The sequence below is a fragment of the Microtus pennsylvanicus genome, chromosome 5 (genome assembly GCF_037038515.1).
Source record: "Microtus pennsylvanicus isolate mMicPen1 chromosome 5, mMicPen1.hap1, whole genome shotgun sequence".
Taxonomy (NCBI): domain Eukaryota; kingdom Metazoa; phylum Chordata; class Mammalia; order Rodentia; family Cricetidae; genus Microtus; species Microtus pennsylvanicus.
In genome coordinates this window covers 45,379,886-45,405,490 of record NC_134583.1, presented here as the reverse complement: position 1 = coordinate 45,405,490, position 25,605 = coordinate 45,379,886, and the positions used below count along the sequence as shown (strand labels likewise).

The window sequence follows — 25,605 nt, the reverse complement described above, 5'->3', positions numbered from 1 at the left end:
TTAAAGGCACATTGAGAGGCCACCTACCACATTTGTGTACTAGACTGCAGTGAGAGGGTCTCCGAAGGATAGAGTCGAGTGATGGAAGTGCTGACTGCAATAGCAGTAATGTTCAGTGTGGCTGAGCAGTCACTGCAGTATAGAGTCTGCTGAACCCTAAATAATTAGGTAAGTTTTGATTTATGGTTTAAATTACTTTTATTTGAGTGGCTTGAACATAAGGTCTTGTACAAGATAGGTAAGTTCTTTAACAATGAGCTATGTCGCCAGTGCTTTAGATTCATAGCACTTTGTATGTATGAATGTATGTATGTATGTGTGTATATGTATGTTGCATGTGCGTATAAACACACTACATATTTTTATATATGTATATACACAATATATGTATATATGCACACTGTATGTACACACAGTCTATATGTATATACAAACACTATATTTGTGTATTTATAAATTTGCATACACACACACATACTCTTTTCAAAGCATTGTGGGAGTAGATGCATTTTGATTACCCTCACTGTAGAAAAGAGAAGATGAAGACAAGAGATGAGGACCTTGTGCAAAGTCACAGCCTTTGTGTGGCAGAAATAGGATCTTCACCTAAACATCTTGGCTTCAGAGTTTGCTCTGAGTTTTGTCATTGTGCTGAAATGAGGACAAACAGGAACAGGAACAATATAATTTGATATCATATTAGTATCCTTACTTCTTCCAAAATCAGGTGAGAACCCACAATTGGATCAAACATGGTTCCAAGTTAATTGATTCTCCCCAGATCATGAGAAGAACAGACTGACTGGAGCGTTCCAGTTTATTTATTCAGCCCTCTCACCCTGCCTTCTGTGCACCAGGCTGATTTCATATGTGTCTGGTGCTCTACTCTGTTCATGAGGGCTGACCTTTGTCCTTAAAGCTTCTCAGGCAAGAGCTGGTCCTTGAGGCACCGTGAAAGGAGGAACTCCGAGGACCCAAGTCAGCACAAAGAGGATCATCAGGAAAACAGAAGAGATGGTGATGACCACATGGTCTCTGGAGGTAGCCGAGGGCAGGGACAAACCCTGGTTACTAGGTGGCTCATGAAACACCCCTGTCTCCAGGACAGATGCTGGTAAAGATGAGCACATGTGAATGAGAACAGAGACTCCATCTAGGGAGGGAAGCAGCCAGGTGGACATTCAGAACCTAAGCAAGTGCTGCAGGCAGCTTCTGCTAGCCAAAGGGAAACTGCTCTCCAGAGAGGAAAAAATCTAGGAATGGGGAAGAAGGGACAGTACCAGCCCAGATCTGGGGAATCTCGTGTGGCCCCAGGTCTATGTGACTGGAGCCTTTCTGTACAGGTGTTTTCTTATCCCAGCAAGCAGCCTGAGATGGTGTGGCCCATCAGTAGTGGAGTCTCTACCATGGAGATGCAGCTGGACTCTGGGCCAGCCCAGAGCCAGTCTAGTCCTGGGAGCTACGGGAGATCACTGCTGTTTCTCTCCTCCCTCTGCATGCCCCTTGCTGAACTCCCCATGTGGGCTTAGGTCTCAGGACATTACGAGAACAGAGCAGGCAGGCAGAAAATGAGAAGATGACAGTGCTGCCTACAGAGTCAGGCATAGAGCAAAAGTAAGGCTCAAACGGTGGTTCTTAACCTGAGAGTCACAACCCTATATGACCTTTTCACACCAGAAAACACAGAGATTTACAGTAGGACTCACAACAGTGGCAAATGTACATTTATGAAGTAGCAATGAAAATAATTTATTATTGTAGAGTTCACAACAACTCGAGGAACTGTATTAAAGGGTCACAGCATAGGGAAGATTGGGAATTCTGTTCTAGAGAATGCGAGGAGGGTCCCCAGCTCCCATCTCCCCATCTTCACTTGGTGCATAGAGTGAAATGAAAGGAGACATACGCGCTATGGTTATGAAGAGTCTAAAGCAGTTGTCCTTGGAAAGGTGCCAACAGGATGTGATCTATTAAAGCTCTCACCCTGAGCACAGGACTTTCTTGAGGGGCCCTTGCCTGGTTACAGGTTGTTCTTATCCTGTGATTTGGGGCAGGCGTTCCCAACTACTGAGGAAGTGATAGCTTATGTCTTTAGCAGTCTGTTTTGTATGAGGGAGCCCAGGCAAGGTGTTGTCTGTATCCAGAGGATGCTATGAGGCCCCATGGTAAATGGTGATGCTAGACCCTTTCACTTGGCAAACAAATCGCCTTCCAGAAGGAAGCTCTGATTCCTAATCAGCAACTCCCATGTGGGAAGGTCTAGTGTGGGTTTAATCTATGTTCTGTGGGAAGCTGTGCAGATGAGTGAAGGCCCCGGAAGTAGCTCTGCTGAATTCACAACTCTGCTAAGGTGTTCTCTGGTCACCTAGCCCAGGTTTCACAGTCCACAGGTTAACAGTCTATCAGACCAGCTTAGACTGCCAGACTGTACCTTTCAAGAAACTGAATGACAAGACTGTGGTCTTCAGGTAGAGAACAAAGAATCCTATTCTGCAATTCTTTCCTCCGGGGTGTGGTGTGGTGTATTGATGTTGGTGTCAGAGGACTCCTATGGTGATTTAGAACTCATAGTCTTCCTGCCTCAACCTCCAGAGTGCTAAGATTACAAGTTTAGCTCTTCTGTCTGGAGGCAGCACTGGATCTCAGTCAGTTCAAGGCCAGCCAGGGTCACAGACCCCATCCAGTTCTCTCCCTCTACCAACATCTTCTGTTTTGTTTTGTTTTTCTAAACAGGGTTTTTCTTTAGCTTTGAATCCTATCCAGGAATTTGCTCTGTTTCCCATGCTGGCCTTGAACTCACAGAGATCCACCAGCCTCTCCCTCCCTCCCTCCGGAGTGCTGGGATTAAAGGCGTGTGACACCACTGCCCAGCTCAGTACCACCATCTTAATTTGACCACTCACTCCACTGTTATGAAGGCACCCAGCCCCAATCCCTCTCACTGCTTCCCCAGACCTAATGGTCTATATTCTTAATGGCACCAGATTTCCCAGAACGGAGCCCATAGAGTACATAGTTTCTTCCCATGGACAAAGGAGAGAGGAGACAGGGACCGTAAAGTGGGATTTGAGGAATCTCTGATGTCAATACTGATCAGAGAAAGAATTACATTGCACAAAATCAGGTCATTAGAGCTGTGGTGGAATGGAACTAGAGGGGCAAATGTCCCGGTAGTGGGAAAGCACCCTGTACAGAGTGGGATGTGCGTAACAACTGGATGAGTTTCTAAGAAAAGCATCATAGGCAGGAGCTTCACCCTAGCATTTATCAGGGAATGGATTGGAAGAGACACACCCTGTCTCCCTCACCCTGACCATTCTGATGTGCGTTTCCCTGGGGTGGAAGAAAGACACAGTATGCTACCTAGAAGAATGCCTTCCTCTCAGTTCTGGGCAGATGCAGGAGCATTCCATCCAGAGAGTAAAGTACACTCAAAAACGCACAGTGTTTAAGCAGAGGAGACTTGACTCAAATCCTAACTCTACCCTTCACTGTGTGACTGGGCGTCTGTTGACTGCATAGATGCCAAATTCTTTGATTCAGCATATGAAAATGATAACAAATCCCCAGTACTGTTGGGAACTCTATTGTTAGCACAGCAGTCCATGGCATAGTGATCAGAAAGGAAATGCGAGCTGTAACAGCTTATCCCTTCCCTTCCCTCACCCAACTCTCCAGAGCTCTATGGTCGCCCTCACAGACCTCCTTTATGCCCTGCAGGGACAGAGCCAGGTGGAAGCAGAAGATGGAGCTTGATTCTGCACTCCTCAGCCTCAATCAGACAGTTTCTGGGCCCGGGCCCTTTATCCTGCTGGGTGTGCCAGGACTGGAGGGCCTGCATGCCTGGATTGCTGTGCCCGTATGCCTGCTGTACCTGGCATCTTTGGTAGGGAATATACTTCTCCTGGGGCTGGTGGCAGTGGACAAAACCCTCCAGGCTCCCATGTACCAGCTTCTGGGGCTTCTGGCAGCCGCTGACTTGATTCTGGCAACATCCACGGTGCCTAAAGCCCTAGCTGTGCTCTGGGGCTTGTCGGATGAAATCTCCTTTGCCGGCTGTTTAGCTCAGCTCTTTGTTGCTCACGTGGCCTTCATTGCTGAGTCCTCAGTGCTGCTGGCCATGGCAGTGGACCGCTATGTGGCCATCTGCCAGCCTCTACGCTATGGGGCTCTGCTGAGCCAGCGTGTGGTGGGCATGGTGGCTGTAGCAGCTGTGACGCGTGGCGCCTGTGTCATGGCACCCCCTGTGGTCCTTCTGCAGAGACTCCCTTACTGTGGGCATCGGGCCTTGCCTCATACATACTGCGAGCACATGGGTGTGGCTCGTCTCGCATGTGGCGACACACGTCCCAACATCTGGTATGGACTGGCTACCACACTGCTCTCTCCAGCCCTGGACCTAGGGCTCATAGGTGCTTCCTATGCCCTTATACTCCGTGCTGTCTGTCGCCTGCCATCCTCCGGTGCCCGCTACAAGACCTTGAGTACATGTGGGGCCCATGCTGGTGTCATTGTTCTCTTCTACACACCTGCTCTCTTTTCCTTCCTGGCTCACCGTTTTGGCCACCACACAGTTCCTGGCCACATCCATATTTTATTGGCTAATCTCTACGTGGTAGTTCCTCCAGCACTTAATCCTGTGGTCTATGGAGTGCGCACAAAGCAGATCACTCAGAGACTTAGACATTTGCTTCAAAGGGCGAGAAAGGTGGGCACCAACATGCCAGCTGTGCCACACACTTTATCTGTGTGAACCCAAGTGTTGACATCATCTGCAATCAGGTGGGGCCATGACCATACGACCTATTCCAAACCTGTAGGCAGGCAGAGTACAGCAAACTGACCTCTCCCTACCCAGCTTCACCAGCACAGTCCTCTCCTTACACATCTGTTTTGACTTCCAGTGACAAGTTACTGAAGTATAGAAGAGCTTGGGCCCTTCAGTGACCCACAAGGGGGCCCAGGACACATCTGCAAGACTATGGTCTTTCTCCATCATTCTCACACACTCAGATTGGTCTAATGTGGCTCAATGTGGTTTCTTTGTAAGGCATCTGGTAAGAAATCTTGTCTGCTGAAGGGATGAAGACAGGAAGAGCTGGAGGAATAGAATAGTATTGTATAGTATAGTATAGTATTCATAGTGTAGTGTAGCATAGCATAGCATAGATAGTATAAGGTGCAGAGCTTTGAAAACTCGGTTTTGATCTAGGTGGCTAATACCTTGAGCTCCAGAGCTGCTGAGGTGACAGTACAGCAAGTGCATCCACGAGAGGGTTCCTATTTCGGGATAAGAGTCTGAGGAAGTTCCTGCTTTTTACCGTGTGTCATTTGCTAGATACAGTTGCTAAGATGCGGGAAAGGCTACAGCTCAGTCTCATGCTCCTTTCCCTGGCTATTCTCCTACTCAGCCTTCCTTCCATCTGTTCTCCCATGAAACACAGAGCTAGTGACACCCATTTGAACCCTGATTCTAGATGATTTCATATCATGTGCATATTTGGTTTTCAAATAAACTCCCAAGATAACCAGAGGTTGTCTTATCAACCTCTGTGATTCCCGGATGAAAATACAGGACTTGATGGAGAATGTACCTTATGTATGTTGGTTTTGAGTGCAGAATGTCAGCCAAGATATAATATAACCTTATTGAGATTTTCCTATATTGCAAAGCAATGCAATTCCCCAGAATTATATGTACCACAGCTCTTGAAGTCTTTCTAGAATGGGAACTGGGAGATTTCATGTGCCTTGTTAAAACAGGTATAAGCACAGGCAGGCTCTAAAAGGATGAGTGAGTAGTCGAGGTCCTTGGTACTAAGTGCTGCAGTGTCTGGATTTAGGGGCACTGTGAGAAGTAGGGAAGCAACAGAAGTCATAACTAGTAGCTGTAGATAGCAACCTTCTCAATAAGAGTGGAATGATTAGCCCTTCACGGCAACCTTTCTGGGAAATGTAGCATCTCTGAGGCACATGACCAAATGATAGTCCACATTGCTTGAGGAGTAGGTACTCCAGTATGATGGCTTAAGAAAAGAGAGGGCAGAAGAGATTTTGGATAGCCAAAAGAGAGAGCCCTGAGCTGTGATTTCTCATCTAGGTCTTAGGAACCAAACTCGTCCTTCTCCATAGGAATATCTGCTTGAGAGGCCGGAGAACTTGAGGCCTGATAGCCTCCTGCTGCTGGTGGCATGGAGGCTTCTTAGCACACAGACAGCAGAGGCTGGGAGCATTTGGAGTAGCGATATCAGGGGAGCACTTGGAGGGGAGTAGAGCAAAAATGTTTAGAGTACCCAGGAGAGTGGAGGAGGCAGCTTGCTAAAGAAGGTTTGTAACAGGGCAAAATAGTGCTGTGATGTTTGCATTTCCCCCCAGGGGCACACTTTGGCCTCTTTCCAAGGGACATGATTAAGTGGTTAAGTAAATGGCTTCTGCCCTTAGGTTGAACAGGTTAGATTGCATTTCCTTCTAGAGCCTTCCTCCCTCCCTGAAAATTGAGGAAAAGACCATAATCCCCTTTGAAAGGGACCCTTCCCAAGGTCTGCCAGATCTCTCAGGTTTGTTTTAATCTATTTGTGTAGGAGGGCCTGGCAGGGCAGGAACAGATCACTGTCTGGGATGGATTGAGGGCAACCCTGTTTTCATAGAGGAAATACACTTCCACCCATGTTTGAAGTTGCCAGTTTTTTATGATCCCCTTTCCCACCCTTTAAGACTCTACACATAGCTTAGCTTTTTGGATGTTGAAATCTTTGTCTTCTCATACTGAGACTATTCATTGGCAATGGAGATAAAAGCTCAGGGTAGTCTAGGGACTTAGCCCATACCTACAGCTGGACCAAGATGCACTGTGACCTAGCTCTTTTGGCCCCTTTTCTGCTGCTCCTGGCGCTTCCAGGACAGCCTCAGGTACAGGCAAAGGGTAAAGGTATCATGTAGGAGAGATAGTTCTGTTTTGGGCTGGCCATTTTTTATGACCTCATTTTCTTCAAAATTCCTAGGTCTGTGGCAAGAGTGAAGATAGCGAAAACTGGAGGAAAGACGATGACGGATACGATGGCATTTTGTTGATTGGATATCTGTTGGATAATATGGTCATAAGATGAGAGGAGAGAGAGAGAGAGAGAGAGAGAGAGAGAGAGAGAGAGAGAGAGAGAGAGAGATTGAGAGAGAACGAACTGTATATTCTGATGTTAAAAGTCCTTGCTTTTTACCACCACATGCATATACTCTTCCTGTGATAAAGATGCTGGTGATGAGTATGGGATGGTCAGCCCAGGGCATTATACATTAAGTAGCCTTATTAGGCTGAAGACATAGCCAGTGTAAGCTCTGGGTATTAGAGCTCAAAAACATGTGGGGGAGGGTAAAGCTTCTCAGAGAAATACAGGAACCATATATAAACCCCAGTTGGTACTATGGTCATAGTCTAAAATTTAGAAGGAAATTCTAATATACTGCTAACTTATTAGGCTTCAAACTGAAATGGAGAAAGAATTAATGAACTATAGTACCACATCTAAGCGACTCTAAGAAGGCAGGCACTATCTTAAGTGCTCTCTCTACTTGTCTATATTATCTATCTATTTGTCTGTCTTTCTGTCCATCTAGTTACCAACCTTGAAATAAAACAATAGGGACAATGCCACATTTTCTATTATGACCCATGTGAAAGTTCTGGGACACAGAGAGATTACATATGCAATATGAGGGGAAATAGAAAATGTAGCTCTAGGGGCTGGAGAGATGGCTCTGTGGTTAAGAGCATTGCCTGCTATTCCAAAGGTCCTGAGTTAAATTCCCGGCAACCACCTGGTGGCTCACAACCACCTGTAATGAGGTCTGGTGCCCTCTTCTGGCCGGCAGACATACACATAGACAGAATATTGTATACATAACAAATAAATAAATAAATAAATATGTTAAAAAAAAAGAAAATGTAGTTCTAGAATCAGTGGATTTGAACTGGCTGTGAGAAAGGCATCTTGTGCAAGGGTAAGACGAATTCAACTTATGTGTCTCTTAGCCTTACAGCTGCCCACTCTTGCTCTGGTTCACTGAGACAAGGGAGTGCTTTCTGCCTTCACCTTCGGGCTTATGTTGACCCATTCCATCATAGTTTAGAGATGTATAGATGCCTTTGACATAAGAGCACAAGATTTGGAATAAATACCTAACTTTGGAGAAGTTCCCAGCCTTGTTAATTATTAGTTACTTGATTTTATAAGATTCTTTTAATCTCAGACCCTTGTGTTTTTCAACTGCAATTCCTGGATCCCCACTCACCTCATGCTATGTTCTTGTGAGTGTTAGCTCTGGATCCAGATGTGGACTCCTCCTGCTGCTTCTCTTGATGATTATGAACTCTCTCTACATGCTTCCTTCAGGAGAGGCTGAGCTTGTAGAGATCTTTGTTCCAGGCGTTGTAGAGGTCTTTGTTGACAACTGAAGCTCCTTAAGCCTTCCTCAGTGTTTTTCTGAAAGAAATCTTGACAACAGATGTTCAAGACCAGCCAGGTCTATAAGGCTGACCAGTGTACCTGTTTTACTCTCTGATTTTCAGGCAAGCTGTATCTATTAAAATGCAAATGAAATATCACAACGTGCACTCAGTACATGATTCGGGGTGAGAATGAGTGGTCAACTAATGGAAGTTAGGAGAGGACAGAAGCTTCATTGCTGGCAAATTAAAGTAACTCAAACTCCCAACACAGGGATTCCTCAGCAGGCAGTAAGATTCATAGTGTTCCCCACCACCCCACAGCAGGGCTGGCCTCTCTCCCTGACTTGCTTTTGCAAATAGCCTATAATGATCCAGTGTGCTTCGTTGCCCTCAGTGTGCCTTTGACCCTGTTTTTGCAGTTGGTGAAAAATGCATTCAATTCCACGGATGAGAGTGGCACTTTCCAGTGTGTGGTCCATCTGCCCAACAACTCGATATTCCTACAGCAGCTGGAACAGCTACAGAAAACACTACAGGATCTCATTGGCAAGTAGGAACAACAGCTGTCCAGGGTGAGTGAGTGCTGGAGATGGGGCAATTGCAAGACCATCTTTTACCGACTTCAGTTTAGCCATGACTCCATGGCAATGATTCCCTGGATTTGAGATCAAACCTAAGGAAGAAAGGGAAATTTGGTACTATTCTTAATGTTTCCCACAGTAAAGCATGGCTTATGATGTTTATAGGAGCTTCTTACACTGATAGATAAAATACTGGTTGTAGATCCATTGAAAAACAAGACGGGGGAAACATAGGCATACATATAGTCTAATCAAAGGGTTGAACGCAGGATGATCAATGTGGAGGATCAAAGAGCAGATTTGCCATAATGAACTGAACTAGAGGTGCCACGTGGAACGGTTGGTCTGGAAAGCGTGGCACTGAGTCTATAAGAATGGCAAGGGGGTGAAATACTATATCTGTAGTCCAGTGTTGCTAATGGTCTAGCAAACCTTACTTGCTGGACTCCCGGAAAAGCTTCATGATATATGGCCAGACTGGAAGCTGGTATTGTTTATCTTTTGTGCTAGTCCTAAGCGTTGGGTGGCTCTAAACGTTCTATGAATAGTATAGGTGGTATTTTTTTCCTTCAGAAAAACAGGGACCTCAGTGTTCTCAGGCCAGAAGTGGGCTTATTACTACTGTTAAATAAAGTGATAGACAGAAGGTGGATGAAAATGGATGAGAAGAGTCGGGCTCCTTGACATTTGGAGGAACAATACAGTCAGACTTTGGAAGTGAGTCACACGCTGGAGTCCAGGAATCCTGGTGTCACTGGGTCCCAATATGACAACCCAGCGTTCAACCTGCTACGCCTAGAACTGGAACGTGCACAGGAGTTGATAGCCCAGCTTCAGGTCAAGGCAAGTGTCAGCGGGGCCCCGGAGCTCCTCCACCAACTCAGGAACCAGGTGTATAGATGGATTAAAGTGCTCCCCCTTCCCCCACTTCTTCTCACAGCCTCCTTTGTTACCTGGTTAGCTATCATAGACACTTCCACTTTCTAGAGAAGATGCTGAACCCAGAAAATCAAGAGTGCCAGTAGAGCTTGAGGACACCCTGTGATCCATATTCCTGGGATCTCATTCCCTCAGGTCACTAATGCCAGTCTGAGCCTGAAGCTTCTGGCTGACGCTGACTTCCGAAGCTTTCGTGCTCTCCAAGAGGAGGTGGACGTCCTTGAGGGCCGACTAAGTGAGTGTGAGAGGGAGAAGGAACAGGAACAGTCTTCCAGATTCCCTGATCCACCCCTGGCTCCGGGTGAGTTCACAGACTGAATTCCCCACGATTTTGTTTCTCCGTTAACTGGGCCAAATGCGTGATTGCTACAGTAGCCTTAGGGACGAATGGGAGGCCAGTATCCCAAGGAATAAGTCTTCAGTTTTCTGATTGTACCAAGACCGGTATCTTCTCATGGACATATCCACATATGCAGCCATTTATACATCTAATAGCCAAGCACATGCATTCATCTCTATCCATGCAAAATCAGTCTATTTATATGATTATGCATGCAGTTGCATGAGCATGTTCTCCAGCACACATGTACTGATTACACTCCATCCTCTGCATTCTGTGGGTTATATGCTTTGTAGCTAGCTCATATCTCACTTGCACTGCCCTGTAGGTTCCTGCACTCATGGAGGCCTACAGAAAGTGAGCAGACCCATTGTGCTGAAGCTCAACTGGAGGGGTTTATCATACAAAGTAGGTGCCTAGGGCCGAGACTCAGCACCCAACCCAGTTTCTGCCCTTTACTGGGTGTCTCCCCTGCGTGCTGATGGCAGGTGAGTCCTGGATGACAAACTTTATGTGCCTGGATCCATCCCATATGTACTTCAGCCTGGTCCTGACAGGCTTCTTAGTAGCCCTAGCACTGATTCTTTTTTTTTTTAAGAAGATTTTTATTCATTTTACTTAACAACCACAGTTGTCTCCCCTTCTTCCACACACCCCCATCCACTCCTCAGAGATCCTATGGATAGTCAAAAAATCCCAGCAGACCAATTTGAGGCAGGACTAAGCCCCTCCACCATGACATCATGACTGAGCAAGGTAACCCACCTTAGGGAATGGGCTCCAAAAGCCAGTTCATGCATTAGGGATAAATTCTGATCTCACTGCCAGGGGAGACATAAACATAGCAAGCCACACAATTGTCTCCCAATTTTAGAGGGCCTAGTTTGGTCCCTTGCAGGTTCCTCAGCTGTCAATTCAGAGTCCATGAGCTCCCACTAGATCAGGTCAGCTGTCTCTGTGGTTTTCCCCATCATGATCTTGACCCCTTTGCTGATGTTATCCCTCCTTCCTCTCTTTGACTGGACTCCAGGAGCTAGGCCTAGGGCTTGTCTGTGGATCTCTGCTTATCTTTTCATCACTTACTAGATGAAGGTCCTATGATGACAATTAGGATAGTTATCAATCTGATTACTGGGGAAGGCCAGTTCAGGCAACTTCCCACTATTGCAAGGAGTCTTGTTTTAATAATTCATTTTAGTTAATTTTAATTGAGCTCTACATTTTTCTCTGCTTCCTTCCCTGCCTCTCTCCTTTCTTTCAATCCTCCGCCAAGGTCCCCATGCTCCAGGTTTACTCAGGAGATCTTGTCTTTTTCTATTTCCCATGTAGATTAGATCCATGTATGTCTCTCTTGTGGTACTCACTGTTGTCTGTACAATTCTCTGGGATTGTGATTTATAGACTGATTTTCTTTGCTTTATGTTTAAAAACCATTTATGAGTGAGTACATATGATAATTGTCTTTCTGGGTCTGGATTACGTCACTCAAAATGGTGTTTTCTAGATCCATCCATTTACCTGAAGAATTCAAGATGTTGTTATTTTATTCTGTTTTGTAGTACTCCATTGTGTAAATGTATCACATTTTCCTTATCCGTTTTTTGGTCCAGGGGCATTTAGGTTGTTTTCAGGTTCTGGCTATGAGAAACAATGCTCCTATGAACATAGTTGTCCACATGTTCTTGTGGTATAATTGAGCATCATTTGGATATATACCCAAAAGTGGTATTGCTGGGTATTTTAGAATGTTGTTTCCTAATTTTCTGAGAAATCACCACACTGATATCCAAAGGGGCTGTACCAGGTTGCTGTTCTACCAGCAATGTAGGATTCTTCCCTTTACCCCCACAAGCTCTCAAGCATAAGTTGTCATCATTGTTTTTGATTTTGGCCATTCTTACAGTTGTAAATTGGAATCTCAGAATTGTTTTGATTTGCATTTTTCTGATGGCTAAGGATGCTGAGCATTTTCTTAAGTGCCTTTAAGCCATTTCAGATTCCTTTGTTGAGGGTTCTTTTTAGGTCTGTACTCCATTTTTTAAATTGGATTATTTGTTTTTATGACCAGTTTCTTTGCAAGGAGTCTTAACTGTGGTCATCTTTGTGAATTCTTGTGAATTTCCCTAGCAATAGGTTTCTCCTTAACTCTAAAATGGCTCCCTCTATCAAGATAACTCTTTCATTGTTCTCCTTCTCTGTCTCTCCCCCCACTCGACCATCCTATTTTTTTTTATCCTCATCCCCCACTCCCTCCCCTTCCCTCCAGGTTACCCAGGATATCTTACCTATTTCCTCTTCCTAGGAAATAATTAATACTCCATTGTGTAAATGTATCACATCTTCTTTATCCATTTTTCAACTGAGGGGCATCTAGGGTGTTTCTAGGTTCTGGCTATTATGAATAAGGCTTCTATGAACATTTTAGAGAAAGTGTTCTTGGGGTATGATTGAGCATCTTTTGGGTATATGCCCAAGAGTGGTATTGCTGAGTCTTGAGGTAGGATGATTCACAATTTTCTGAAAAACTGCCATATTGATTTCCTAAGTGACTGTACAAGTTTGTACCACCACCTGCAGTGAAGGAGTGTTCCCCTTACTCCACATCCTCTCCAGCTTAAGCTGTCATCAGTTTTTGTTATCTAAATCTATCAAACAGGTGTAAGATGATATCTCAGAGTCATTTTCACGTGCCTTACCCTAATGATTAAGGATGTTGAGCAATTCCTTCAATGTCTTTTGGCCATTTGAGTTTCTTCTGTTGAGAATTTTCTGTTTAGTTCTGTACCCCATTTTTAAATTGGGTTATTTGGTATTTTGATGTCTAGGTTCTTGAGTTCTTTATATATTTGGAGATCAGTCTTCTGTCAGATATGGGGTTGTTGAAGTTTTTTCCCATTCTGTATGCTGTTATTTTATTTACCATATCTTTTGCCTTACAGAAACTTCTTGGTTTCAGGAGGTCCCATTTTTTAATGTTGTTCTCAGTATCTGTGCTACTGGTGTTATATTAAAGAAGTGGTCTCCTGTGCCAATGCATTCAAGGCGATTTTCCACTTTCTCTTGTATGAGGTTCAATGTAACTAAATTTTTTTTTAACAGACTTAATTCACTTTTATTTTCCTTGTATAAAAACCCTTATGTGGTGGCCACAGCTGGAGCCTGGGTCCTCTGAACAGAGACTCTGGTGTGGGTTTTCACAAGATGGTCAGTGAATTCCTGATAAGGAGACTTGGTGAACACAGTCTCTTTCCAGAGGTTGGGGGTCAGGTAGCTGTAGGTCTTAGAGATGGCATCAAAGGTGGCGTTGGCAAAGTTGCCTAGGGTGGCAGTGCAGCCCCTGGCTGATGTGTAGCAGTCATCAATGCCAGCCATCATCAGTAGCTTCTTGGGCACAGGAGCAGAGACTATGCCAGTGCCTCTGGGGCAGGGATGAGACGCACCAGCACAGAACCACAGCGACCTGTCACTTTGCAAGGAACAGTGTGGGGCTTGCCAATCTTGTTCCCCCAGTAGCCTCTCCGCACAGGGACAATGGGAAGCTTGGCCAAGATGATGGCCCCTCGGATGGCAGTGGCTACCTCCTTGGAGCACTTGACACCGAGACCTACGTGACCATTGTAGTCCCCAATAGCGACAAAGAACTTGAACCTGGTCCGCTGGCCTGCCCCAGTCTGCTTCTGCACGGGCATGATCTTCAGAATGTCATCCTTTAGGGAAGCTCCCAGGAAAAAGTCAATAATCTCAGATTCCTTAATGGGCAGGGAGAACAGGTAGATCTCTTCTAGGGACTTGATCTTCATGTTCTTAACCAGGCGGCCCAGCTTGGTGACGGGAATCCACTCCTTGTCTTCAGCTTTACCTCCGCGAGTCCCGCGGCCCCTCAGACCGCTGCCGAATCCTCCGCGGAAGCCGCCACGGCCTGCTAATCCTGGGCCCCCGGAGGACCCTGGGCCCTCCCGCTGCACCGGCGTCACCCGCCATTTGGTGTTTTTCCAGAAGAAGAAGAAGGTAACTAAATTTTCGTTGAAGTCTTCAATCCACTTAGACTTGAGCTTTGTGCATGGAGCTAGACTTTAACCTATTTGCATTCTTCTACATGCTAACATTCAGTTAAGACATTTGTTGAAGCTGCTTTCATTTTTCCACTGTACAATTTTGCTTCTTTGTCAAAAATTAGGTGTTCATAGGTGTGTGGATTGATGTCAGTGCCCTCAATTTGATTCCATTGATCCACATGTTTCTTTTTATGCCAATATCAATCTGTTTTTATTATCATAGTTCGAGGTCTATGAAGAATTATGTTAGTATTATGATGGGGACTGCATTGAATCTGTAGATTGCTTTTGGCAAGATGGACATTTTTACTATATTAATCCTACCTATTCAAGACTGTGGGAGATAGTTTCATTTTATGATATCTTCTTCAATTTCGTTCTTCAAAGACACGAAGTTCTTGTCATCAGATCTTTCCCTGTTTGGTTAGAGTTACCCCAAGATATTCTTTATTACTTATGACTATTGTGAAGGGTAATACTTCCCTCATTTTTTTTCCAGCCCATTTATCATTTGTTTATAGAATGGTGATTTTATTTTTTTAGTTAATATTGTATCCCACCACATTACTGAAGGTATTTATCAGTTTTAGATGTTTACTGGTAGAATTTTTGTGGTCGCTAATGGGTACTATCATATCATCTGCAAATAGCAAAAATTAAATTTCTTCATTTCCAATTTGTATCCCACTGATCTCCTTTTGTTGCTTATTGCTTTGGCTACAACTCTGAGACATCAATGCAGATCCCTCTAAGATAGGACTATGGACCCATACTTGGTCCTAATCAGCAACCTGGGCCTGGATGTTGCCATGGTACCTTGTGGCAGTGCGGCCACTCATCTCTGTATGACTCTAGCTGCAGTAGGCCCCTCAGATCCCCATCTGACTTCAGGGGATAGCCCAGACCCTCAGTATTTGTGTGGCCTTTGGTGGTATCAGGAGCCATGGCTGTCAACCCAGGCTCTGGCTGTGGCAGTGCCATGGACCCAGACATAGCCCTACACTGGCCCACATATCACCATGGCCAAGGATGACACAGACCTTTCAGATTGGTCTGGTCCTGGTGTCAGCATGGCCCTTGTACCCTGTCATGGACTCAGGTGTGTGACCAGACCTGGATCATCCACATGGCCTTCAATGGTTACCAAAACCATGCACATCAACACAGATGCTGACTGCTGCAGGGCCATGAACCCAGACATGACCCTGGCAGCAGATCAGGTCTGGATGTCATTGTGTCCTCTGGGACATTCAGATAAACATGGCCCAAGGGCAGCATGGCCACGTGTGGTGGCCCAGACCCTAAGCATCCCTGTGGTATCGGTAGCAACATGGGTCATATACATCAGCTGTGTTAGGATTAAGAACACAGACATAGCCCTAGGCAGTAGCCCAGACCCAGACATAACCCTGGTCCTGGTAGTCCAACACGAGCCATTCCCTGCCACCCTGGCTTCTTCAGAACTGCCTCTTACCACAGCACACTAACCATTCTGCCCCTCTCCCATTTCTCCACCATATGCTTGCTCATCGTAATGGCACTCGCCCACCTGGGGTCACAAGGCAGTGAGCAGGCCAAGAATATCTTCAGTTAGGCCAGACTGCGAGGACCCAGGCTGCTGCCAAGGTCTATGTCTCGGTCCACGGTCCACCCATGGTTGGGGTCTGTATTGATTTCTATGGCCCACAGTGCCACTAAAAGCCACACTGACATAAAGGGCCTGGGCCACCACCTAGGGCCCTGTTATGTCTGGGGGCTGAGCCTCTGCCAGGGCCATGTGGAGCTGAGTAGTCTGTACTGCCACCCAGGGCCATGGTGTCGTCTGGGCTTGTGTTGCTGTCATGGTCTGTGTTGACACCCATGGCTCCTGTTACCACTGAGAGCAGTGAGGATAGGGCTGCACAAAGTTAACGCTGCTGCTTACCAACTATAGCACTAAAGAGAGTGGGCCTCGCATCTCTTGAGGGAAGTGCAGAAGAGATTTCCGTACTGGCATGGTGACAGGTGAGCTGGTTGAGAGTTGGAGGGCTAGCCCCACAGTCCGTGGCGTGGGTAAGGGAGAAAGACTCCACTTACCCCTTGCTCCTCATCCCTCAACACCTAAGCAAGTAGGAAAATATGGTCCCAGGGTCAGGAGAGTGGGAGAGCAGATCCTGCCTCTCACCGCCTGCAGCACTCAGGAGAGCAGGCCCTGCACCTGGCCAGGGTAGCACAGTAAAGCTGACCCAGTTGACAGGAGGTGCCAGTGATCTGGAACTGCAAAGACTTGTGGAAGATCTGGCCCCACCCTTCACCTACCATAAGGTGAAGTGGGAGAGAGAGCTGGGTCCCCTCCTCCCCTCTTGCCACCTGTGGTGGGAGGGAGACCTGGCCTTGAGGTCACGAGAGTGGGAGAGAGGACTGTTCCTGCCCCTCACCAGCTGCAGCACACAGGAGCGTGGGCATGGCACCTTGCCTGGGCAACACACTAGTGCTGACTCTGTTGGCGAGGGGGGATAGATGAGCTAGGCCTGTAGGTGTGAGAGCAGGTGACCTGCCCCTGCCTTCTCCCTTGTATGACAGGGATGGCAAGGGTAGAGGAAATATGCTCCCCCCAGCTCTTGCCACCTGTGTCAGGCGGGAGAGCTGACCTAGGAGCCATGAGAAGGGAGGAGTTGGCTCTGCCCCTTACCACGTATGGCAATCTGGAGAGCAAGCCTTGCATCTTGCATGTGCAAAACAGTAGAGCTGACTCTGGTAGTATGAGTATGCGTGAGAGGGACCCGAGGGTGTGAGCAGAGAAACTGATCCTGCTCCTTGCCATCTCTTACACTTGGCTGATGAGCTTACCAGTGTAATGGATTAATTAGAAAATGTTACAGGATCCCCCGTGGCTGCAGTGTCAGAAACCCTGCAGGTTCCTGAGTGGTGGCAGTAGGCCATGTGGTGGCAGGCAGTGAACAGTGGATCCCAAAAGCAACCAGTCACAGGCAGGGATGGTGCAGTTCCCTGAGTGGCTGCAGCAGGTCACAAGGAGAGACAGACAGAAGGGCATGCCAGGAGAACACACTCCAGTTCTCTAAAGGTAGCTGGTCCCTGGCAGGGAGCAACACGGGGCAGCAGGAAAAAGACAGCAACATGTATAGGAACACCATCTAGAGTGAGGTTGGATATTTATTTAGTGGCTTATAGAGAGGAAGGGGAGAAGGGGAGAAGAGCAGAGAGGCAGAGAGAGAGAGAGAGAGAGAGGTGAGAGATAGAAGCAGGAGTTGCCTCTTCGAGAGGGAGATGGAAAAGGAAGAGACTCAGGCTGCAAGCAGGAAGGAAGATCTGCCTGCCTCAGCTGACAGGGGAGAGGCAGGGTTGGAGGATATGAGGGGAAGTGGGGAGTGGGCAGGGCTTGTCTCTTAAAGCGACCAGACAGATGGTGACAATGAAGGAATGTTGGCAGCTGGTCAGCCCAGCTACCACCCAGGTCCAGAACCAGGACTATGAGTTAGCCCACCCCAAACCTACCTCATCTATGAACTGCTGGAATGTGTGAAGGGGCTGGACCTGCAGATCCAAAGCTATGGGATCTCCATGACACAAGGCAACAACAGGATATTTTAAAGGATTCACACTGAGGGACTCCATGTTAATGGTGTAGCAGAAGCTAGAGGCCTTGAACCAGACCAATGATTCATTGAAATGAACACTTACAAAGATGTATGGGCTGAGTGGTGGTGGTGCACGCCTTTAATCCCAGCACTCTGGAGGCAGCGACAGGTGAATCTCCATGAGATCAATGGCAGCCTGGTCTGCAGAGCTAATTCCAGGACAGTCAGAGCTATTACACATAGCTGGTTTTGTCTCAAAACAAACAAACAAACACAGAAAAAACGCACTTACTCCCGCCCCAAAAATCTAAATAATTAAAGATGTATCAGCTAAACCATCTACTGTGTGACTCAATGAGCCACATTACAGATTTCACGCTGAGGTTAAAAAAAAAATTCTTTTGTTTTTTCCTATTAAATTTAGTTTGGGGGCAAGGTTGCAAGGGCAGAAGCCAGGAGGGAGGGGACAGGGAGATGAGTGAGATCAGAATGCATGATGTGAAATCTACAAAGAGTCAATAAAAAGTAAAAACAATAATATTTTATTTAGTTAATTTAAGTTTTGAGACAAGGACACACTATGTGGCCTTGGTTGGACTGGAGTTCGTTATGTAGACCAGGATCACCATAGACTTCTACCTGGCTCTGCTTTCAGAGAGCTGGGATTAAGGGCTTGTTTCATTGATTCTTCTCTCCTTTTCCTTTTTAACATTCACTGTGTCCAGATCATGAGCAAACATAAGAAGCCCTCTCTGTGATGCAGTGTGAATGGAGATTGCTTCATTGTTCTTGGCTGCCCAGACCCGAAAAATCACACAGAATTTATATGCATTACAACAGTTTTTAGCCTATTAGTTCAGGATTCTTATTAATTAAGTCTTATATGTTGAATTAACCCACTTCTATTAATCTGTGTATCACCACAAAGACGTGGCCTACAGGTAAGGATCCGCGGCATCTGTCTCCTGTAGTTGTTACAGGGCATCTCTCTGACTCCACCTACTGTCTCTGTCTCTCTTCAGATTCCTGCCTGGCTTTGCTCTGCTAAGCTATTGGCCAAAACAGCTTCCTTATTAGCTAATGGTAATAAAAACATATTCACAGCATACAGAGGGGAATCTCACATCAATGCAGATTTTGTTCTTGCTCTTTGGAATGAGTTTTATTCTTTAAGTGTTTCAACAAATCCAATACTTTATACTTTAACCCTATTATTCCAAAGAGGGAACTTAACAAAGACATATAAAAAATGCATTTTCTATATCTGTTTAACTACTACTTCTACTACTCCTATTTAGTAAGAAATTTTATCTCCATTCTTGAAACTGTCCTAGTTAATTTTATTATGGAGAGCGACATCCTCACTTTCTCAAATGTATATGTCCCTACTTCATCAGGACATATTGTGAGGCTTAAGCTGACATCACAATATTCTTTTCTTAACAGGTCATGCTTTTGGGGTGGGACAGCTGTGAAGGGTCATCACCACTTAGTCCAATCTGTGCCAAGTATGAGTCAGTAGCCAAGCCAGGCCTCAGCTGGGCCACATCTGGAGAATTGGGGTGAGGGCACGACACCGAATAATACTGGACTCAGCCCATTCATTCTTCTTGGGGGCGCCAAGAAAAACTAACCTATGATCTTAGAACACAACCCCTGCACTGAAGGCCAGCAGTACATTTGCCTGCCCTCACCTCTCTCTGCCCCTGCTTCTGGCTGCTTCCCATCTGCCTCCCCACAAAGGTCTATGCCTCAGATTATCTCTTGAATACCTAGGATGCCCCAGAGCAGATGTCCTGCAGGTGTGCCTGCAGATGGGAATAGCTCTCCAAGTGTCATTCGAGTGATTGTGAAGACACCGGGACACCTGAACAGCTTTACAGTAGCTGGTAACACCTCAGTGAGGCAATTCAAAGAGAAGCTGTCTGCTCACTTCCAATGCCAAATGGACCAACTGGTACTGGTTTCCATGGGCCGCCTTCTCAAAGACCATGACATACTGAGTCACAGGGGCATCAAAGATGGCCAAACTATTCACGTGGTCATCAAGTCCAAGGATAGCTCCAGATCCCTGGCTCATTCTTTCCGGAACCTGTCAACGAACAATCCCTGCCATCAAGACAGAAGCACCAAAGGAAATAGTAGGGTGTGCCAGTCTGCAGGCATGGGTCAAACCAAAGAGGAATCATCCCTCCTCATGGGGTCTGACGCACCCAAGGTGGGTACTCAAAGCCCAGAAGTGGACAGTCCAGAGCATATTGTACAGATGCTGGAGAATCTTTGTGTTCAGAGGATGTTGTCCAATATTGATTTCATGCGTCAGCTGATCTCAGAACATCCAGACATGCAAGAACTGTTGCAGCAGAACCCAGAAATTTCCCATCTCATCGACAATTCTGAGATCCTATGTCACACTCTGGAGTTGGCCAGGCACCTGGCTGTTATCCAAGAGATAATGCAGATCAATCAATCAGCACAGAACCTTGAGCATCTACCAAACCCACAGCCCTACCTGGGCTTAGAGACAATTCCAAATGGGAACGATGCCCTGGGCCAGACCTATGATTTCAATGACCAAATGCTCAATGGGATGCATGATCTTTTGGGGGGCAACTCTTTTACAACCCTTCTGGCTGGTCAAGTGCTAGAGCAAGTCCAGACTCCTTCCCCATTTCCTCTGCCATCTGAGGAACAATTAGTCTGCTCCCCTGCCCAAGACATTTATGCTAATTCTTGTGGGTTATCATCAATCACCCCAACAAATGCTACTCTAAGCAATGCTCATGATGCTTCCAGGGAAAATCCAGCTTCAGTCACCACTGAGGGCCAAAGCCATGTCTGTGCTATTCAGCAGCCAGCTGGGATTCCAACCTTACTCAGCACAGCCTTCACCCAGGAGCTTCAGGAAAATGATAAGGGTATGGCCATCCCTGTGGGTAGCTCTGATCAGGGGTTAGAGAGAGATCTCCAGCAGTCAGGTGAGCAGACCAGCTCTCAGCTCACAGGAGGAATGATCCAATTGCTTAGGAACTACCCATACATGGCTGCTCAGATGCTGCTGCTCATGAATATGCCTCAGCAGAATGAACAGTGGAGACAACAAACTCCCACATCCTTGCAGTCATCACAGCTTTCAGACTTGCTTTTAGCCCTAGCCAACCCTAAAACATCACAAGCAATACTACAGATCGAGCATGGTCTACAGCTATTGGCTACAGAGGCTCCTTTTCTTTTGCCATGCATTGAGCCTTACCTTTTGGGTCTAGGTTGGTTTCCTCCTTCCAGCTGTAGCTACCCTGATTCAGTGCCCTGGACACTGAACGTGTCAGACATGACTGAGCCTGAATGTGGCCCCCAATCTGGAACAGTGCTGCAGAAATCACAGCCCCAATCTGGAGACCCTTCCCATTTCTTACAATCTCCCGAGGTTCATTTCCTCAAGCAGATGGAGCATCTCCAGGCCCTGGGATTTGTGAATGACAATGCCAATCTGCAAGCACTCATTGCTACTGATGGTGACACAAACGCTGCTGTTCACAAGCTCAAGAGATCACAGGAATCCTAACCATCATGTCTTCCCATCTGCTTCCTACCTGTGTGTGGAACCTGCCTGTGGACCCATTTGACTTCCTCATCTTCCTTTCCTACCTTTCCTATGCTTCCAACTGGGAGAAGTACCGGAACAGAAAAAAACGATCAATGCTTGCTCAACTGAATGCTAGATCACTGGTCATGGCTGGAAGATCTGTCAATAAAATGGCTACACCTACTTACCTTCATTTGAGGCTTGCCTTGTTTTGTTGTTTTTAAACAGAATCTTCATATATAGACCAAGCTGGCCTTCAACCTTTGACAATCCGTCTGCCTCTGCTGCCTGAATGCTGGGATTACTTGTTGTAGTGATGTTTGTGTTTTAACAAATAAAGTTTGCCTGAAAATCAGAACTAGAAGCCAGGGGGTGATGGCTCACACCTTTAATCCCAGTATTTGGGTGTCCCATGCCTTTAAACACTAGGGATGTGGAGACAGGAAGGGATATGGTTGAGTGGAGAGAGGAATTTAAGATGTAAAGAGAAAGGGGCTCAGATGCAGTCTGAGGTTGCAGTCTGAGAGATAGTCTGAGAACAGGATTGCCCTTTTGATCTGAGCATTGGTAGAGGTAAAAGGTCTCTTTAGTGGCTGGCCACACAGCTCCTCTGATCCTTCAGCCTTCGCCCCCTAACATCTTATTCTGGGTTTTATTTATTAAATCCAATTAGAATTCATGCTACAACTTGTGAATTCATGTTTAGCTTGGCTTTTTTTCCCCAGCGAATCAGCAAAATGTGCTTGATATCTTTGTTTTACCTACAGATACACAATACATTGTATGGGTTGTCTTGATAGATAATCACAATTGCTTATATAATGATCCAGTGTCAGGGAACAAACACGTGTAACCTAGGATGTGCATACAGGTAGATAGACGCAAATGCATAGCAGGACGAGAATAGACCAAATGCAGTGAAGAGACTAGTGAAATAAAGAAAAACCTCACATAGGCCCAGATGAAGACTGATTTTTGGTCATGTTTCTTAAAACTGAATTTAGCTCGAAAGAAAAAGAATGGTAGATCCTGATAGATACAGGTAGGAGGAACTCAGATACAAATGAGATATTGGCATTTATAATTGGGGCTTCTTACTGATTATTACTTCCGTGATAACAAGCCTTAGTCTCCTATTGTCAGCCAGAAGTACAGCTAGCTACCCACCAGCTTCACTGCAGATTCCTGTCATTCCCACCTGGCCCTTCATGGGACACTGTCCACCACTGCATGATATCACACATTCCATCAAGCCCCACCTTGATGAAAGTATCCCTGCCTGGAAGGATACACAGCCAATTAAGGTTTAATTATCAAGCAGTACATTCATGCTATAATAAGTTGACATGGTTTCAGGCATTGACTAAATAGACAAAACAAAGATTCTTCCTTTCTGCTGTTTTGTTTTTGTTTTTGAGACAGACTCTCTTGTATCCCAGAGCTGGCTTAGAATTTCTTCTCATCAGCAACTGTAAAGGGAGCAGGACTGCAAAGTTCCAGTACTTCCAGGAAACCTTTCCAGACCTGCTTCATCACTGTAATTAATGGTGTAGATAAAGTGGCGCTCTTCTCCAAGTCTGGGCAGCCGGGTCCCACCACCCGAGGCCTCTGTGGGTCCCAGGAGGGTGGGAGATGGCATGTGAAGACCTCAGCTGGTCCCCTGAGTGGCAGGTGAGAGACAGACACCATGCAGAAAAAGTGGTTATAGTTTATTTAGTGGATTATTGAAGGGAAAAGGAGGGGGAAAGGGGAGAAATGGGAAGAAGAGAGAGAGGCACAGAGAGGAAGAAGAGGGGAGAAGAGAGAGTGAGCGAGAGGGAGAGGGAGAGATCGCAGAATTCATCTCTTTGGGAGAGAGATGAAAAGAGAGTGTGCAGGCTGGAGAAGTACAGGCTAAGGGGAGGGTTGGAAGAGGGCGGGTCTTATCTCTTAAAGGGACAGGGGTACACAGGTGACAGACCAGGCCAGCAGATCATAGCAATTATTAAAACTCACCAAAACTATTCAAGGAAGAAAGTACAGCTACATCTGAGTAGTCTCACTTTATACAAATAGCACACGGTAGATAAGTAGATTATAGGTAGATATAAATAGATGTAGATAGATGATAGATATGTTGACAGACACACAGATGATCGATAGAAATGAGCCTTTTATGGATTATGGAAGGGAAAAGGAGAGGGATGGATTCTTTGCTCAGCCTAGATATGGTAGGGAGGGCCATATGTTGACAGACACACAGATGATCGATAGAAATGAGCCTTTTATGGATTATGGAAGGGAAAAGGAGAGGGATGGATTCTTTGCTCAGCCTAGATATGGTAGGGAGGGCCTTGGACCTTCTCCCAAAACAGTGTGCTTTATCCTCTCTGAGGAATGGATGGGGGGTTGAGGTATATAGGTAGAGGGAATGGGAGGAGAGGAGGGAGAGGGTACTGGGATTGGTATGTGAAATGAAAAAAGACATTTTTTTCTTTAAATAAATAATGATCTGTGACAGTTTTCAAGTTGAAAAATAAATATAAAATTCTGTTTAGTTTATTTCATTGATTTTTTAAAAAGTTTTTTGCTTAAAAAGGCAAGATTGATTGCAATATTAGCATTTAAGATCTTGGCTTTCTTTAGCAAGGAGGAAAGAGAAAACTGGCTGTGGAGGAGTGTGGGGGCTGCATTTGTTATCAATGCCTATCATTCTTGCACCTCTGGATGCTTCTTGACCCAAATTCTGTAGTTTCAAGATGACTTTTGGACCCATTAATGAAACAGTTCTCTAGTAAAGTCATCATAGTTATACCCAACTCTGTCCAGTTGGTGCAGGCAAAGAAAGCACCCAGCCAGGTTCGCTGGCCTTATTTACATATATTACTCAAGGCCTCAGTTAATCTCACAAGTCATCCTAACCACATACATTATGGGCAATGAAGTGAGAATCCCCATCAGAATCCTCTTGGGGCAGTGTTTTAAAACACAGTTTTCTAACTACATTCTGAAAGTTTTGATTTAGTCTATCTAGAATGGGGCTCAGACTTATTTTTTAACACGTTTCCCAGGGGTACGGATGTTACTGCTCTCATCAGAACAACAGACCTGGTCATTTCTCAGCCTTTGTGATAAAGGTGTCATACCTTTCTAACTTTTGGAAACTTTCAATATATCATCTTTTTCAGTCTTAGTGTTAAAGGATGTTTTACCTATTATGACCAAAAGTCAGAAGAGCCCCAAAGAGACATTCGTGAGCATTTGTTGTCCAGTGACAATCGTCTCATCACCTCATTTTACACATTCAGCCTCAATTCTGGTATGATGAGTAAGCAGTCAGCATTCACAAGTCAAGCCATCCACTCGGATGGACACTTGCTAACTCTGTCTACTCAGGATTCAGGCTTTTGGGATTGCTTTTTCCCCTCTTGTACCAGTTTCCTCCTTCTCTTTGGACTGTTTTCATCAAAACAAAGCCCTCAGAGGCTAGTCTTCAGAAGACAAAGCACAGCAGCACTCAGACGCCTTTAAGCTCAACAACCTCTCTTGTTTGTCCCACTCCTATTTGATCTACTTGCTTTCTGATGCATTTGTTCTTAAATACCCTCAAATCAGGATTGCTGTTCCCCCACCACTGTTCTACAGTTGGCTTTCTGCTCGCTTTTTATGAAATTCAGCAGTCAACCTGAGTTTTTAGCCATAGACAGGCTCTCTATGGCAACCCTTCCAAGGCTCAGGAAACATCACGGAAGAGCAGTGCAGAGGATGGGGAGGGGCGATGGCAATGCTGTCTTCTGACCATGACATGAACATTGCGCTCAGTTACCTACACAAAAAGTGCCCAAACTTAGGCCAAGAAGATCAGTTAATATATCAGCAGTCCATGCTAGCTGGACTTACTGGGTTACAGGAAACAAAACAACAAAAGAGAGAACAGAAGGGTGGAAGACGGATGCATGGAGAGATGTCTAGGGGGAATGGGTGGGGGAATTATGGGTAGATATAATCAATGTACATTGTTATTGCCTTTGAACTTGTCAAAGAATAAACAAAACATAAAAAATTCGTAGTCAGTCCTTAGCGCTTTGAGCCTGTTGGGCTCAT

General features: G+C 45.7%; 2 protein-coding genes and 2 pseudogenes across 2 annotated transcripts; 3 read left to right on the top strand and 1 right to left on the bottom strand.

The window, feature by feature from the left end:
* Positions 1-1,911: 1,911 nt before the first annotated feature.
* On the top strand, positions 1,912-4,753 carry LOC142851283 (olfactory receptor 52D1-like). The gene is made up of 2 exons (XM_075975163.1): positions 1,912-1,949; positions 3,721-4,753. Exons 1-2 carry the CDS (start codon positions 1,912-1,914, stop codon positions 4,751-4,753), a joined length of 1,071 nt encoding a protein of 356 aa, XP_075831278.1.
* Positions 4,754-6,843: 2,090 nt separating this feature from the next.
* On the top strand, positions 6,844-10,795 carry LOC142850838 (olfactomedin-4-like; annotated as a pseudogene).
* A 2,593-nt stretch (positions 10,796-13,388) lies between these two features.
* On the bottom strand, positions 13,389-14,284 carry LOC142850837 (small ribosomal subunit protein uS5 pseudogene; annotated as a pseudogene).
* A 5,399-nt stretch (positions 14,285-19,683) lies between these two features.
* Ubqlnl (ubiquilin like) lies at positions 19,684-21,501 on the top strand. Its single transcript, XM_075975161.1, is given in 1 exon segment — positions 19,684-21,501. A coding segment is annotated over 1 exon segment (1,818 nt).
* The last annotated feature ends 4,104 nt before the right edge of the window (positions 21,502-25,605 follow it).

Coding starts and splice junctions, on each gene's coding strand:
- LOC142851283 (XM_075975163.1), top strand. CDS start 1,912: ATGGTTATGAAGAGTCTAAAGCAGTTGTCCTTGGAAAG. Junction 1,950..3,720: donor AAGCAGTTGTCCTTGGAAAG/GTGCCAACAGGA, acceptor TATGCCCTGCAG/GGACAGAGCCAGGTGGAAGC.